The 18,094-nt window shown below is 42.6% G+C and overlaps 1 protein-coding gene across 6 annotated transcripts in view; it reads right to left on the bottom strand.

Moving 5' to 3' along the window:
- The window catches only part of CELSR1 (cadherin EGF LAG seven-pass G-type receptor 1), a 163,460-nt gene that overhangs the window by 35,957 nt on the left and 109,409 nt on the right, over positions 1-18,094 (bottom strand). For all 6 annotated transcript variants that reach the window (XM_071733850.1, XM_071733852.1, XM_071733854.1 and 3 more), the window contains exons 6-14: positions 13,168-13,325; positions 11,950-12,113; positions 10,408-10,533; positions 5,258-5,424; positions 4,624-4,809; positions 4,202-4,315; positions 3,718-3,892; positions 2,858-2,999; positions 690-810 (exon numbers count right to left, since the gene is read on the bottom strand). In XM_071733850.1, the coding sequence (XP_071589951.1) occupies positions 690-810; positions 2,858-2,999; positions 3,718-3,892; positions 4,202-4,315; positions 4,624-4,809; positions 5,258-5,424; positions 10,408-10,533; positions 11,950-12,113; positions 13,168-13,325 (1,353 nt within the window). The remainder of the gene's footprint in view (positions 1-689; positions 811-2,857; positions 3,000-3,717; positions 3,893-4,201; positions 4,316-4,623; positions 4,810-5,257; positions 5,425-10,407; positions 10,534-11,949; positions 12,114-13,167; positions 13,326-18,094) is intronic.

The raw sequence follows: 18,094 nt of genomic DNA, 5'->3' as shown, positions 1-18,094 counted from the left end.
GGCTCGATTTAACACAACAGTTGTTGTGTGTCCTGCTGGCATTTTGGAAAGGAGTATGGGGCCAGATTCACTGCACAGGCAGAGCTCCTCTGATGTCATTCAAGCCTATTGTAAAACCTATTGTGAGAAGTCCTTTGTAAAACCTTCAGGACGGAGGCGCCTCCCAACCCATATCCCCTGTCTGTCCTGGCCTGTCCATGGCAAATTCCTCTTAAACTCGACAGAGCAGGCACTGAGGAAAGCATTTAGGCTCTTATATTATTCACCTCTCACCAGCTGCTGGGCCTTTTGCTGGCCATTGCACAGGGAGAGCTTCACCCAGCTGGCTAGAGCTGCTTTGTGGCAATTACTCATTTGTGATACACAAAACACCACCAGCACTCCTCTGAGCCCAGGTCTGATCTCCCCTGATAAACCAGGTTGCACTTCAGAGAGATCAGAGCCAGGCTTTCATCCACAGTTTTTCTTTCCAAATGCAAATAAGATAAGAGCTGCATACTATGATTTTGTGAAGGGTGCTGCCAGCAAAATGTTTCAGGTAAAGATTAACTACACTGTGCACATATATAACAATACAAAGCACAACTGTGTGTACTTTGTCTCAGATACTCACTTGGTATAGTTATTAGTGCTATCGTTACTTTTCAAACTAAATACATTTTGATTCAAGACTGGTTTATTTTGCTTACCTTGCAGTGACATTCACCATTGGTCTTATTGCAGTCAGAATCAAACCCTTTACTAGTTTCACAATTACATGGGCCACAGATGGGATTCCCCCACCAGCCTCTGGGACAAGGCAGGTCAATCCTATAAAAGAAAAAATCAAAATGAAATGAAGTTCTTTTAAGCTTCCTCTTAAAAGGTGGGGAAAAAGAGCTTTGGGCCAAATCTGAACTCAGCTTCATCAGTTTACAGAGTGTAGTGTATCTCACTGCAGCAGCCAACAATCAACATATATATAAGTACATATACACTGCAATAAAAGAAAATTAAGAATATCAGCGGTATGAAACCCTAGAGCAAATGCTTCTCTAAATGTTTGTAAGACCAGCTCCTCTTTATGAGTAGTATACATCTGTAGGAGCAAAGTGCTCTTTCCTGTAAAAGAGGGTAATGGAACCCACACTGCCTAGTGGCAATGATCCCAATCCCACCAGCCCCAGTCCTCTACCAGAGAAAGTGCTGTCTGGGGCAGGCTGGCCAGCCTATGTTGGACTATGCTAGCACTTCAACAGCTCAGGCAACTGCAGGTGGTGTTGAGCCTGTGCGCTGCTTTACCTACTGCCATAAATAGAACCTTGGGGGTACAACTCCCCCACATTTTATATCCCACTTCCCATCCCCATGGGTTCCTGTCCCAATCCTGCCATGGGCAGAAGAGCTTGTTCATCCTGTGTTGCCACCACCTCAGGTGCAAAGCTGGCTGCAAGCTCACCCTATAACGAAAATCCACTACCTTTCAGCCAACCTGGCTTTCTCCACAGGGTCTGAAAAGCCCTAATCTGACACAGAAGAGGAGGACACATGTGGCTGAGAACATGGAAGAGGGAAAGATGATAGCTTTGATCAAGACTACGCATCAAATCACAGAATCACAGAATCAGACAGGTTGGAAAGGACCTCTGAGATCATGAAGTCCAACACTTGACCCAAAGACTATGAGTGGGGTGACATGTCTCCTCTGAGGCTGTGCAGCAACCCAAAAGCCACCCCTGCTGAAGGATAACCCTCACTTATGTTGGTTCTGTTATTTATGGTTGAGGTTCTGGGCAGTTTTGTCCCACAGATGCCCCAACACGAGGGCTGGCAAGGAGAGCCCTGGGAAGGGGCCACAACAGTAACCAGGGTCTCTGCTAACTGAAGCTTTTGTCAAGCAATAGCCTGAAGGATGACACTGATGAGTCTGTGATCAGCATAACATACAAGGAATCCCCTTCCTGCTGCTCATTTTCAGAAGAAAATCTGTTTGCTGTCTGTTTCAAAGACCATGCTGAATTTTACTTATGGTAATCGCCAGGTTTGTATTTCTATGCTTTATAATATGGAAAACCACAATGCTGCACTTGACATTATGTCAGCAGATAATGACAAGGGACAATGTCTCTGCATCGCTAATCCAGAGGAATGAAAGATGAATCTGGCAACAACATGGCCAACATTTGCAAGCCCACACAACAAAAGGCAGAGGAAGAAGCTTGTGGTTTTCAAAGGGAAGGAAACATCACATGAGCTATTTCTAAATGGGCAGACAAATGCACTTCATTTGCACATCATGAATGGGCCATATTACAGTAAATCAAAGCGCCGCCTCTGGGATAAGGCCGGTTGTAGGAAGGCCTGTCATGGGAGAATTGGCACATTTATCCCACACAGCAACAGGACATGGGACTCCCTGACTGTCCAGAAGAGATGGCTTTTTGCCAGCCCAAGGACTTGACCCAGCCCACAGAGCCATTTGATCTGGCCACAGGCCACCTAACTGGGCACATCCGTCTGTGTGAGTGCTGGGGGAGCTGGAGGGGAGATGTAGTGCAAACTCCATCCAAGCCCACCACAAGGTAAAGGTGAGATGCAGTGCTGTGTAACACAGTACATTTGGTTGAGCCCCTGAGCTGCTGATGAAGGAAAGTGGCCCAAGAGTACATGGAAGTCTGCCTGGTCTATGGGAAGAGAGCTCAGGAGTGCCAGAGGGCAGGGAGCTGGCAAATACCTTCCATTATGAACACTCAAATTGTAACAAGAAAGCTAACCAAAGCAGAAAAGTGTGAATACTGCGGCCTTAAGAGAAGGGATACCTGGAAGCATAAAGAAATCAAGAACAAAAATAATTCTCGAACAAAAATAATTCTCTTACTTGCTCTCACAGTACTGTCCATAGTAGCTTTGTCCACATTCACAGGTGTAGCCATGGGATGAGCTAGGTTTGTGCACACACGTGGAGACATGCTCACATGGATTCAAGTTACACACATCAACACAGTCTCTTCCAAAGTACCCTGGGGAGACAAGGTCATAAAATTACAGCAGTCATTGTAATTTATGATATGTATGTCTCCAAAAGACCACCTATTTTAAGCTTATACACAAATAACACATCTTCAATAATCAGCAGATTCCCCCTGAGATACTGTCAGAAAGAAGCTACCCTCTTCCCTCTCAGGAAAAAAGGTACTGTTCTTTTTTACAGTCTATTAACATGCTTGAGTCACCTTTGTGCCTTTGGTTCCCAGTTTTATATTCAGAGCATGTGTTACAAATAGTTCTGTATTCTCTCCCTTGTGTGTATGGGAGGTGACTGTGCTGGTTGCTGACAGCATGTGCTGGCTACATGTGCCAAAACAGAGAAAACATTCAGTGTATCTTGATTAGGATGCAGGGTGTGAGACTGAAATTCAACCACAGAAAATGCTGGGAAAGAAAAAAAGAAAAAGAAATGAGACAAAAAAGAAAAGGAAAGGTGCATGGAAAGAGCCTTTTGGACAAGAGACCATCTTCCTGTTTGCTTGATATGATGCCCAGAACAAATGATCCTTAGTCCATGATTGCAGTTGCAAGGATGTTACAGCAAGACTGGGAATGATAATCCTGACTGGAAGAGAAAGAATCAGAAGACAACAATTTGCAAGTGTGCTGCTGCTGCTGCTGCTCTTCTGATGATTGAATGAAGATGTGATTCAGCTCCTGGGTAAGTGCATGGGATGGTCAATGTGTTACCTGGGTCACAGACACAAGAGTAGCTGTCCCAGTCATCACTGCAGTAGCTGTGCTGCGGACAGGGGTTGGAATCACAGGGGTTATCCACTTCACAGCCCTCCTTCACATTGATCTTGGTAGCCTGTTTCATGTTAAGTGTAGCTATGTTTGTAGATGTCTCTCCCATTCTTATTCCCTGGTAACAAAAGACAATTATTGTTAAATTAAAGTCTTCATTTAGAATACAGTACTATGTGTTTCACAATCTCCACTTATCCATGAGGTTACATTCTAAAGAAGCATCACCTGATGAGCCAAATCCAGATTTTTTTCCAAATGCTTTTCTCCTGTGAGACCAGATTTGTACTTTAATTCTTTGAGGCTTAAGTACTTTGATGGACAGAAACAGAAATGTTCAGGGTTGGATGAAAAATAAAACCCCACACTTTCACAAGGGTATTGTTTTAAAAGTTCAAAATTGGTTGCTACACTTCTCATTTCATACCTGCATACAGCCATAAAACCCCTGCTGAACAGAGACTTGATCTCCAGGGACACCACCCACAACAATGTGCTTCATTTTCAGTCCAGGTAGTTGATTTCCAATCTGCACAGAGCTCTGTTGAGGAAAAGGACAGTCGACTAAACAGCACAATCATCCTCTGTGAGCAGGCAGCCTACTTTCTGTAGTGACAGAGTCAAGCAGTAGCTGACAGTAGATTACAGAAGAAATATCAAAGGAGTGAAAAGCCAGACATCTGAACATGACTTTTCATACACTTGTCCATAAGATATCATGAGACTTAATAAAGTAATGTAACTTCATTAAGTACAAATCACTGTGTAAGTATTTGTCCACAATCCTTTATTCTACTTCATCCTAAAAATGTTAATGTAGTGCTTAGTGGCAAAGTTATGCTGCCTTACCTGGTACATCCCATAGTCCAAGGACATGACAGCAAGGTACTTTATGTCTTTACCATCTTTAGCACTCTTCAGCTCTATCAATAAATGATGCCATTCCCCATCACTGACTCTTGACTGGCTCATCTTCAAACTAGCAACCTGGCTCAGGCCACTGTACACTTCAAACTGCACATAGCTGTTCAGTATCTGTTGAAAAAAATATTCATGTCTATTTTTGCTACATATTTGGTTTTGATGCAGAAGGCAGCAGAGGGCAAGGTAACATTTCCTAAGACAATCCAAAAGGAAAAAAAGCTGAAACAGTCCAGCAGAGAATAACTGCAATAACTCACCAGACAACTTTGGATATTCTGACTCTAAATTACCAACAAAAAACAAAACAAAACAAAACAAACCCCCCAAAAATCAAGACATTTTTTGCATCTATATTAATGCACACTACTACCTCTCTTTAAAAAAATAATGAATTTTAAAGTTATATTTTGATCATTAAAATTTTCATCTTGGCTGAAGAAATAATTTTTTTATTGACATGCATTTAGCGGGGTAGATGAAGCTATTTAGTTCAGGTGGCCATATACACTGATAGGGGAGAATTTAACACCTTTCTAACCAAAGGCAGCAGCAATTTTACCTGAATGCTGATCTTGGATGCAGCCCCAGCACTGGCTTGCATTAACATGCCATTGACTTTTCGGGTTCTGAACATCAGCCCAATGTACCATGGCACAGAGATGGTAATGTCAAGGTCACTCCAAATGATAATGCTTTCACCACTGAAACGCTGAGGAGAAGGCATTGCTGTAAATCAAACAACAAATTCAGGACAAAGGTTAAGAGGAGAAATGATGCTATGTCACAACAATGGCACAAGGCAGACAGCACCTCTTCCACTGATCTATTCTTAATCTATGATGGAGTAAGAGCCAGTCTAAGGGAGTTACTGTGAAGCACCTGATAGTACTGTAAATTCACAACCTACCCTTGCTGGGGAGTCACCTTGTCTCAGTGCCTGCACTCAAAGGCTGCACCTCTACACTGCTATGGCATTACACAGGTGTGGGAGATTCCTAGAAAGGTAATCTCAGGATCCCTTCTGATACACTTCTGCTGATGAGTGGGTGGACAAGAGCAGGAAGTATGAGGGTAACAGTCACTGCAGATGTTTTCAACATATCTTTGATTACCTGCTTCTAATTAACAGATTAAACACAGAGGAAAAGGCTGGGAGGCAACAGGAAATATTAATTAATTATAAGTACTCCAGGACCAGATTATTCATCTGTCTCAGCTATGCAGACTTTTCACAGGAAGAAAGCTTGTGTGGAATAGCCGAAACCATCTGCCTGGTGACAACTGAAATCAAACCAGGTGACAGCTGAAGAGCTGCCCTCCTCTTTAACCTTGTAGGAGTACAGGCCCTGCAGGGAGACACAGATGACAGCCTTCAGTGGAAAGCACTTTGCTGATGGAAAATAGGGGAACACCCACCATTTGGACTTTTAAAGTAGTTATCTCAGGTAACAGGAGCAACAGTACCATACATTAGTTGATCCTACTGATTAGAAGCACAAATTAAACCGTGGGAGCTCTGTGCTATTTGAAACACCTCATATGGCACCTCCACCATGTGAGGTACCTTGTAGTAGGATCTGCAGGCATGCCCTGCCTGGTGTCCTCACTCACAGGCATATTGGTGAAGTTCATGGCAGCTTTTTGCATATGGAAGTAGGCCTTAGAAACTGAGTACAACCACTACAAATTGCCACCTAGCCTTGTTTTCCATGAGGCACTGATCCCATGTGGATGGCCAGTGAGATGAAAGGGCTTAACAGTCTCCCTTCTCTTCTGCTCCAAAGTACCATATCTGCTGACTTTTCTGGATTTGCTTGGAGTAAGAGAGATCATGTATATATATGTGCTACTATAAAATGACAAGTCCTTGAAAAAAGTCAGAGGGATGACATCATAGCTGAAGATGGGAGTCAGGTGGATGTGAAGTTGCATTTTTTGGATGCAAAACCCAAAACCTCAAATTCTGGTATGTTTGCCTTGCTGGTCTCTGTAACAGAAAGGGCTGTGTTGGTGGGGGCAGGGGGAGTACAGGGGCTGTAGGAAAGAGCAAGGCCTTCAGATCCCTATTTATGAGAAACAAGATGTCCGTGACTAGAGGACTACCACTAGCCAAGCCAGAAGTCTAACTTGATTTGCCCTTCTCTTAGGTGTGGTTACCCAACCACCCCACCCTGAGTAGGTGCAGGCAGCCCCAAAGGGCAACCCTTCTCCTTCCTGCTCCAGGCTGTGATCTCCCCTTTGTAGTCAAGGGTTCTGTCTGTCTGGGCAAGGGCAGTCTGCACTACACCACATCAGTGTAAAAGTAACCAGGATACCAGTGTTGAGCAGGTTCATTTCTTCCTTCTGCTTCACACGTGCAAAAGTCAGACCTCTCCTTCCTCCCCTACCCTGCTGACCTCAACTTCAAACTTCTTTGATAGTGGTTTTCTAGGCCACCGCTGAGATTTTTAAAGTCCACTTGCCTCTGCAGAGCTGAGCCAGGATGCAAACCTTGTGGGCTTGCCACTTGCTGGAGGCTGGGAACGCTGTTTGCAAGTGTTTCAGCTCAGCTCCTGGGAGAACTGGACTGGCATGACAATTAGGCACTTTCTTCCTTTTCTCACTGGTTGTGACTTCTTGTGCTTGCAAATACCATTCCCTTCCCACACCTCCTCCCAACTCCTCTCCCTTCCCTGGGGCCAGGGTGCACCTTCTCCTGCTAGTAAAACAGAAATCCCCATCTGTCAGCCACATTCTGACATCTTTCATCCCCCAGCCCTTCCCCATGCCTATGACCACAGTTGTCCATGGAGGAGCTGGTAGCCACATTATTTGTACCCAGATGAGACCTGACCATCCCCTCACCACAGAGGTGAGCACAGGTGCTTCCAAGCACAGCATCTCCCTGCCATCGGTGCTGCGGGGATGCAAAATAATTGTTTTCTCAGGGTTTGTCACTTGGCAGCACTGCCTGTGTATCTACATACACTTTTAAGAGAGTCTTACATTTAAAAGGCCATCAGAAAGACGTGAGGGTGTTTCACTGTGGAGACAGAGGGCCTGAGGAGACACCATACCAACACTGGGATGTCACCTGCAGTTGGGGTGTAAGGCATGTGACACCTTGTGTTTTGGTGCAAACCTGTGGTGTTCAGCCCAAGGCGAGCTCAGTGACAGCCATGATCAGCCATCAGGCACAGCTGCTAGATCTTCCTCACAGCATTTCAGTAGTTCAATTTTTAAAAGAATTAGACTATAACAACAGTGAAACTATTTTCCCCTAATTTTATCTCCCTTCTCTATGTCAGCAGAGGGAGCTGGGAGCTGCCAGAAGGTGAGTTAGTAGGAGGTTGGTGGATTTAAAACACATCTTCCTCACTAGTGAAGACCAGATCCCAGAGTTTCTGAAGAGCAGGCAATCAAAAAGTTGTAATTTTAACCTGCAGAAAAGTCCAAGGTGACCTTATAGCGGCCTTCCAATACCTGAAGGGAGCCTACAGGAAGGCTGAGAGGGTCCTTTCAGAAGAGTGTCCAGTGATTGGAAATGGTTTTAAACTAAAGGAGAATAGATTTATACTAGTATTAGGAAGAAATTCTTCAGTACGAGGACAGTGAGACTCTGGAACATATTTCCCAGAGAAGTTTTGGATGCCCTCTTTCTGGAGGTGTTTAAGATCAGGCTGAATGAGGCTTTGAGCAACCTTGTCTAGCTGAGAGACATCACTGCCCATGGCAGGGATGCATCCCATGGCAGGGATGTTGGCATAAATGATCTCTAAGGTTCCTTCCAACATAAGCAATTCTAATATTCAAATGGGCAACCTGAAAGCAAGGAGTACATCACTGGTATCTCCTGACTTCAACTTCAGGTACCTGAAACAGTTGTTCATGTTTCAGATTAATTCATTTTTGTCCTGATGTGAATTTTTTTCTTAGGGACAACTTGCCCCACAAATATCAAAGAAGCAAGTTGCCTGCTGCCCTCAAACTGTAGCCCTTCCCCCAGACTGAGGCATCAGCAAGAACACAAGCTTATGTAAGAGAAAGGGGATATACAGGAATGCACAGTGCTGGAGGCAGAGAAGAACACTAGGGCAGGGAGAAACAGTGATGCTGTGATTGTCATAATCTGCATTACCTGAATTTAAAATGAGTTTCCCATGATGGCTAAAGGGCAGTTCTGACATAATTTTCTAAATCCCAAACTTCAAGCTTTAGTCTTAAATTTGGAATAAGAAAATTATGAACAAAATACACATTTGATCAAGTTTTGAAATTCAATTTTAAAAGCTAACATAAAGACAAAAGGAAGGACAGTCTTGTCATGGGATACCACTACTCCCCATTTACTCCAATATAACCCAATTACTACACCAGAGCTGGGGCCTGGCACACTCTCAGGAGACATCAGTGTGGGTTAGTGCCACATAGATCAAAGTATCATGAAGAAAACACCAGAACTTCACTGACAAAGATATCTGACATGAGACATGGAAAAATTAGATCTTCTAACAAACCTAGGGAGCTCACAATATTTGAGGAGCTGTTACAGAAAACAGGTAACTTGCTAGGGGTAGTAACAGCAGCTGTAAGCTCTGCATGAGGTGGAACATAGCATGAGGCCTCTGTCATCCTTTCTCCTGTCCCTCATCCTGCAGACTCTTATTTCCAAGACACAAACCTAACTATGCATCCTCTCCTCCTAAGCTGCTGCTTCTCAGGCAAGGGGAGAGCAGTTGCCACCACCTAGATCTGACCCAGGCTGAGGCACACAGAGCTAAAGTGATTTGCAAATCACTGTGGTTTGTGTACTTCAGCTTGGAGAGCTGCTGTTCCAGGGTCTCCCCCCTTCTGTGAGTAATCAAGATTGTCTGGTTTGGGGTACATACATCATAAGAACTAAATCCTTGATTACACTGCAAACTATTTTAGGTTAAGTGTCATGGGTGTGTAATGGAAATTAAGACCTACGACATCTGCATTAGAGGCCAGAATTTGGCCCTCTGCTTCTAGGAAAGCCACTTTAAGCCAGTTTTCATTCCTGGAAGCCTCCAAGAAGACTCCAAATGAGCAACCCTCCACTGGACATGGAGATAGTGCCCTTCCATCAGAGCCCACTACTACACCAACCCCATGGGATCCACACAGACAATTCCTTGCCTTCTTGGGAAGAAACTAACTTCAAATTCTTCATACCCTATAAAACACATCTGCTGCTCCTTCCTCCATCTTTTATTAAAGAGGTTTCACACATACAGGCACATTTTGTTCAATCAAAGAAAAACCCAGTAAAAAGGAAAGTGCTCGTAGTCAGCACAGTGCCTTCTTGCCAAGAGTGTGGTGATTAAAACTACACATTTAACCCTGGTTAGAGTCAAAGCCCAATAAAATCAGCAGGATTCTGTCCACTGACTTAAAGGGACTTAGAATCAGGCATTTTTACTATAAACAAATGACTGAATATTGCCAAGTTCTGGGAAACTACTCTGCTTATATAAGTAAATAAATGAAAGCTGCTGCTATTCATCACAGTCTGTCAGCCACCGTATTTACTGCATAGGTGATCCCTAAAATGATTTAAAATAGATAATGGGTGACTTTTAGTCTTAAATGCAATCTTCTGTTATCTATCCCTTACGTATCACAGTTTGACATACATGCTCTGGATGTTAATGGTGGGTAACACAACATGCACACATGACTAGGGACAGAGAGGTCTGTGCACCCTACCTTGCTCACAGTTTTTCCCTCCGTAGCGTACAGGGCACTCACAAATGTAGGTGTTCCACTTGTTGATGCATGTGCCTCCATTCTGGCACCAGTTGGTTTCGCAATAGTTCCTCTGTGCTGCACAGCCTGAAATTCAGGAAAACAGTTACTTTGCATGGGTTTAACATAAAAAAGGTTCTGAATCATTGTATCTGAGTTTTTACAAAAAGATAAGGCATGATCACTGTAGTTTTTTTGGTTTTTGTTTAATACCCCTGAAGTCAGTGAAGCAAAATGTGGATGGCAAAAGTTTGTGTGAGTTGAGCAAGTGTCAAATTCATAAAGATAAATCTATCAAAGGCTACTAAATGCAGTCAACTGAGCTGTTAACCTCCAGAGAAAATCTTGGGGAAATATCACTGCATGTTTGTGCTATTTTTACACAGCATCCATTGCAGAAGACAGGCAGAACAACTGGTGCTGTGACTCAGCACTACTGCTTGCAACTTCCTGTCATATAACCAAGACACTAAACAGGGAAAGCCAGTGGAATAACACTGCTATACATCATCATTTTAAACTTTACAGACACATGTTTCCAACAAGGAAAAAAAAAATATCCATCCTAGAGAAAACACTTCATGTGTCATGTGACTCCTGATGTGTGTTTCCATAAGATAAAAACTTGTGTTAAACTAGTATTAGATACAAATACTAAAAAAGAGCCCCAAGACAGAACAGCAATTTGAAGTGTACGCTGTGACTCCCTTCTTAATCCATGATCAATACAACATACCCAACAACTGCAGTTTAGCTCTTACCCAGACTCTTAGTGGCACGGAAGGAAGGGACTTCATATTCTTAGATGTAAGAGCCAGTTTTATGATGATGAGAACATTTTTTACACCAGAACTTATCCTGATCAAGACATCCATGGCCTGGAAACCAAATCGGAACCTCCAAGAGGTTGCTTCATGAAGCAGGTTTCAGATTTGGAGGATTGCAGAAGTTGATTTACAGAACAAAGGTACTTCATAAAAATGTCATTTATAATGTTGTTTTTTCATTAAATAATCCCATTGCCTCTCAGAGCAAAATGACATTTGAAAGGTAGTTAAAAAAAAGAGGGAAAGTTCTTCTGTGAGTAAACTTCTGGGTGAAACTCTTAGCAGTGCAGGAGGTCTGAAACAAGCTTTGTCCTTTTCTGTGTGTTGCTTAATCCTTTAAGTGTGTCCTGTGCCACGGGCTATTGTGTGGGTCCTTGGCACAGGTGCAGACTGCACCTTGCTCAAACAAACCAGGTGTGGGTGCAGCCGTGCTGGTGGTGGTGGCAGCACAATCAATGCCCAGCAGCACCTCCAGCCCCTGCCATCAGGCCTGGGCCAAACACTTCGCACTCAGCGGTGCTAACAGGGGACAGGGGTGTTTCAGACCCCTCTGTACCCTGCCTCTTCCTGAGGTTCCTACCAGTGCCAGCTCCTTCAAAACCCAAAACCCTGTTACACACACAGCTATGGCAGAGAGTTTTCTCATGTTGAATTTTGAGGTGGTAATGGCTCATACCTGGCAGAGTGCCATTATTGGCAATGAAACTGGCCATGTCGATGGGCTTGCTGTCGATAGAGAGGTTTCTCATGCAGCCAATAAACTGTCTGTTGTGCACTGGGAAATCTTCAGGCAAGTTTGGGACACCACCAAGGAGAAGTGGGCCAGTTAGGTCCAAAGATCTGTAGAAACCAAGAAATGCTCAATTTGTTATGTTTGGTTCTTTATCTGACTCCTTCCACAAGCAAATTTGAGCTGTTTAGTTTAACTATTTTGCCACACACTTCCCTCTGTTATAGCAGCATTTCCAGAGCTTGTAACCACAGGACCTTCCAGAAACACCATAAATTTTAATGTAGGAGATGCCATATGCATACAGAATACAATGACCTGTCCCTAACAATGGCCAGTACGATGAAAAAACCTAAAATTATGGGAAAATGTGCAATAGCAGGACACTTCCTTCTGACTCCAGTCATCCAGGGGTTGGCAATGCTCCCCAGCACAAGGGTTGAGATGCTGTAGACTCTGAGGTATGATTTAACTTTTATACAGTACCAATGCTTTTTAAATCCTCTGGAGATCTTAGTCTAAGTAACATTTAGTGGATGCAGGTTCCACTGAATTTTTATGATACGCCCTTCTCTTCCTGGGATTTTAGAGCAGCAAGTTTATCTTAATGGTCTTTCTGCTTTCACTCATTACTTTAAATCCCTGCTATGTTGCTTGCTGTTCATCTCCTCCTCTTTGAACTCAAAAGTACTAATATTCTCTGGTCTTTTTTCATACTCAATGACTTTCACAGGCCTTTTCTCTATCTATCTCCTTTATTTCCATTAATTTAAAGACAGGACTTTCAACTTAAATGATAGAAATAATAAGCTCTTCAGACATCCCCTTCATTTTCAATGTCTAATATTTTATTTGCCCTTCTCTCTACATTTTCATACTGAGCAGATGCTTTCTGGGGGCTATCCACACTGTCCTACAGGCATTTTTATTTTGCATTTTACGAGCAACTTGGTCACATCTGTCTCTGCACAAAGCTTTGTGCATTCCACCCAGTGGACACCTGCAGTAGCCTCCAACAAATTCTATCTACCAAACCTTGTTACTTTTTCTTGCCAAATCATATCTGCTTCACCAACTTATCTGGCTTAGTGGCAAGTAACATACTGTTGATTCCCCCCTGGAAGAAGAGAATGAGTAGAAAAAGCAAACACAAGGAATCCTTACTTCTTTGAGCCGGTCTGGGTCCCCTGGGCAGCACAGGTGTAGTTTCCAATGAGGCTCCCAAAGCGCACAGCCACTGCTGTGTCACAGTCATCCACAGTCACCACTGCCACCTTCTCTCCTGAAGGCCCATGGGGAATTCCTAATCGCCCAATGTTGGGCTTCAAGAAAGAAATGGCACATGTCACACACTGCTACATACACACAGGATATGAATGCTGGTTCAGCCAGCTCAACAATGTACCATAAAATGATGTAACATAAGCAAGACTAAAGGCTTAAATCAGATTTTCTCTGCTGGGGGTACTCTGTCAGGGCGACCAGAAACTGAGAGCAGGTTTAGTGAAAGGCTGTAGTGAAAGGTTGTCTGATGACTGTGAGGCACTCTAGATGAAACCTACTTGTTCCATCTGCAAGATGAAGCACAAGGAAAACCATCATTCATTGCTGAGCTGGCTGAGAAGCCCCAAGTGTACAGTCACAGGAGAATAAAGATCAAGTGTCATGTGGAGTTGCACAATTAAAAATAATGGAGGGATCTGAGCTTGCTCATGCAGCTGCTTTGGTGCAGACACGCAGACTGGCACTGTGGGTGGTGCACAGAAAATGAGAAGAAAGTGTGTTTTAGTGTGGCAATAAATGCTCTAGTGTTCCTTTACCTCTGGCTTCACCCAGGCAGTAGGAAACTCCTGCTTATCCAAACAAAATGTGCCCTGGGGAACGTGGGACACAGAACTAGAATTATCACACTCAGCTTCATCAACGTGTTGGCTGTTGTCTTTCTCCCCACTTCAGCACTTACCAACAAGTGGGGAAATTCAGTGATCCCGACAGACAGGAGAGCCTATAGGACCACTGGGAACCTACCCCCATCCACCAAACTTCTGTGTCTCCACCACAAACACATCTACACTACTTCCCTAACTGGTGAGATGTACCCCAACAATGAGACTGACCAGAGATACCTGCTATGCAGAAAGAAACTCAAGAGACAGATTCCTCCAGAGAAGTGCAACAGGACTGTGAAAAAGGGTGCATGAATAAACAGCAGCACAGGAGTCTCAGTGAGGAAACAGCAAATTCCACAAGGAAACAGTTTTCCCCGTTTAGTGTTTGCAGAGAGCTATGGAGTCCTAAGCACTAACCACTGGTGCAAGATCTCTGAGGGCTTCATGGGTACACGAGAAGCAATGAGCTGAACTCTCCTGGCTTTTCTGTAATTCCTTTGCAGGAAAAGGGACATCCCACAGAAGGGAAGTCATCAGGATCTGACCAAACACGCAGCACAACTGAAACCAAGTGGTATTTTTATGACATGTTCATGAATAATAGTTGTAAACATATGAAAATGGAAGATGGCTGAGCAGCACACTGCAGTTTGATGCATACTCACTTAAAACATATATTGCTCAACTGCATACTAAAATCCCTTATTTGTACAGCAAACAAGGAAGCAGTAAAGGGATAAATGCCTATTGTTTCTGTTTCGTGTGTACACACATAAATTTGCTAAAGTACCTAAAGATACTTTCATCATCTGTAGAGAGATACAGATTTATTTCTAAGGGTAATTATTGTGATGTAGAAAAAACATTTTAAAAAGATGTTTCCGGGTGTCAGTTCCATTTGGAAAGTATTTTCCATTTCCCCTACCAAGAGCTAATGTGATCACATAGTTTGGCAGTTATACAGTGTAAGGTTTTGACCTCTCTCGAGTGGTATTAAGGCAGATTTTGGTTTTTTCTGATACTCCCTGGACTTTGCCACTGCTTAGATTGGAAAGACAGGAAGCACACAAATATGCAGTGCTGAAAATGTTATTGTATGCAGTGATGCCAATGTTAGTGAGCAGCTTTTCAAATTAAATGAAAAGATACATAGAAAATTAACCAACCGACAGGCAGACCTTCCCTTCCAAAATTAAAATGTTTACATTCTGGGTGCTACTTCTATTCATTTAGAGGAATGATTTGATTAACATTTACGTTCTTGTGCTTCACTGAAATAGGCTATTGTTTCTCACATGGGAGCCTCGACAAAGGCCGGGTATTTATTGTCACAGCAGGGGGGATCTGCCCAGTGTTAATCAAGATTGCAACCTGATGAGACTCAGCGGTTTGCAGCTGCTCCTTCACAGTCAACTAGCTGCAGTGGCAAATTGTGTGGGGTTTTTTTCTACTTTTATTTAACATAGAAACTGACGAGTGTTTCTCTAGATGTTGGTCATTGCAGTGCACACCTCTGCTCACATCTCTTTGGCTCTGATGACCACACAGAACCACAAGTTGATCAAGAAGAAAGGAATATTCTGGTGAACAGAGACTTACTCACAGTTGAAACCATACTTAGCTCAGATATCTAGTGAATTTTTAACCATGCTAAAAGCCTCATTTGATAGAACAGGTTCTTTCCAAAATGGAAGAATATGTGCTGGGAAAGGAAAGAGAGATATTCTGAGTGATTTTAATGGGACGTGGTACAATTTTACTCTTATGTGGCAAGAACTCCACGCCTCATCTCCTCACCATACGAAAAACTTTATAATTGAAATAATGTGAAGTAAATAAAGGACTGGAACAGAGGGAGACTAAGTTAGGAGCTCCTTCAGAATTTAATCAAGAAACCGATTTTATGAATTTAATACTTTGAATAATACTAACTACAGTTTGTTGGTAAAGTAAAGGCTATTCAGAGCATCATGAATTAAAAAAAGGGTAACTGAATGGATGAATGCTAGAAGATAGTTGATCACACATGAAACTTGGAATTGAATGACAATTCCTATGCAGGCTCAGAGACCACCAGCTATAAATGATGAAGAATAAGAAACCCCCCAGTTAACTGACTACAATTATGAACTACAGTGTGATTAAAAGATAAAAGAATACAGCAATGGATTATTGCAAAGATGAGTATGAGGTAAATTTTATAACACTGAATAGGAAAAAGTATTGTGGGCACTTTTGATTTCAATTGTTAAAAAAAGCTTCCAACTAGAGGAGATGCACAGAACTGCAGCCAGGGCAGTGGAAAGCCTATCTTATCAAACAGACAAAATGGACTTGGTGTGTTTTTCCTAGCAAAGTGAAGGCTGGGAAAAAGGTTTGACAATCAGAAGATGCTAGCATTATAATGGACACAGTGTAAGAACAAATGGGTGTAAGATGCAGGTGAGTAATGTAGGTTGAAAATCAGCAGGTGATGCTAATCCATTGGAGGGGTTGTCTTTGGGAAAGTAGCAGTGACAAAAATTATAAAAAATAATTCGATTTGTTTGTGATCATAGGAGCTGGTATTAGACGAAGACTGGCCTAAGCTTGAAAGAAAACAAATAACAGTAAGCAGCACTTGCAAAATTACACACAAAAATTAATTGCCAACACTAAATGTTAGCACACACATTTACATTTCAGACATGATCATTGCTTTGGTGGAATCCTACTGGAGTGAGACTGATCCCTAACAGTAGGGCAAGTTAACAACAACCAGCATTAATTCCCACTACTATTTTCTGAGAATACATTCAAGGAGTTAAAAGCCAAACTTTCATCTGAGTACTTAGCAGTCTTTTCTGCCTGTCAGACTCATCTCCTGAAACACCATGCTACCCGAAAGGCAAGTTTCATTAGCTGTGCCAATTCTGCACTCATGAGTAAATGTGCAATGTGGTGTACAGGAATTTACCAGCATGACCCCCGTTAATGGCAATGCAAGTCACATAACTGAGTTCCTGCTCACAGCTCTGAAAATTTACCTTGAGCTGCCTAACCCAAAAGGCTGCTTTTTTACTTATTGCTTGTCCTGGGCGAGGTTGGGATTCAAACTTCAAAGACCACATGCTGTAAAACTGAGTGGCAAGAAGCAGTACCAAACAGTGCCAGAGAGAGAATCTGGTCTCCCTTAAACAAACCATGAAAGAACTGGATTCATCCTGGACTCAGACAAAAAAAGTGAGGCAGGGGGGAAACAGCCCTCAGTGTTGCAGTGTATTACAACCACAATATACTGCTTTTTTTAACACTCTGTGCATCCAATATTAAACTATGCTGTGTATGTTGTACTGACCCTTATGTTTTCTCATTATAATCACACACAGAGTCACTTGAAGAGAAAGAAGCAGACCTCACTCAGAATACACATGTAAAAGCAGAAGTCACCAACTTTTCTATCTGTAAGTGAAGATGAACCACATTTATGCTCCTAAAATAATGGCAATTAGTACCTAAGATTGTATGAAACTTTACTGAGCTTTCATGAAGGATATAAGTAGTTCTTATCTATGAGTAGACAATCTAAAATCTTGTGTCTAAACCATGACGCTGTCAGTTGCAGAGTCACAGGCAGCCTGAAATTGCAGAACATTTTCTCAGTATCTTTTTTGAAAACTACAGCTCCCTTTTTGACCCTAGCAGAGTGAAAAGTAAGACTCATCTACTGTCCTCAGTGGTGACCTGGAGGAGTAACCTTATCAAGCCACAGAGGTGCACATAACTCCCTTTGGCCACCTGCAGTGGCTTTCTCAGGCTGCAGTGAGAGAAAGCCCCTCTGAAGTTATTTTACTAGCAAGGACAAATGTGATTTTTTTTGAGACCGAAGTACAAAGCAGTGAACTGTTTGGATTTCCCCCTTCAACAGAGAGAAACACATGTATATTCTCCCAGGTGCATGTAAAACCCTGAGAAGCTTAATCTGTGAACTTGTGTTTTATAAATGGAGACCAGACAGGAGAAGAAGGTATATATATAAAAACACATCTACTTATAGTTTGCAAATCTGCTGCAAAAATCTACTCCCATTCCACCTAAAACAACAGACATGGATATTCTCATGTATCTCAGTTTCATTTGGAGCCTTAGTTTTAAAATAAAATTTAAACTAAATATTTAAACTGCGAGAGCCCATGCAGCTACTTATTAAAGACACAGATGGT

The sequence above is a fragment of the Heliangelus exortis genome, chromosome 1, assembly GCF_036169615.1.
Source record: "Heliangelus exortis chromosome 1, bHelExo1.hap1, whole genome shotgun sequence".
NCBI lineage: Eukaryota > Metazoa > Chordata > Aves > Apodiformes > Trochilidae > Heliangelus > Heliangelus exortis.
Note: the sequence above shows the minus strand (reverse complement) of the source record. Positions and strands in the feature narration are given on the sequence as shown.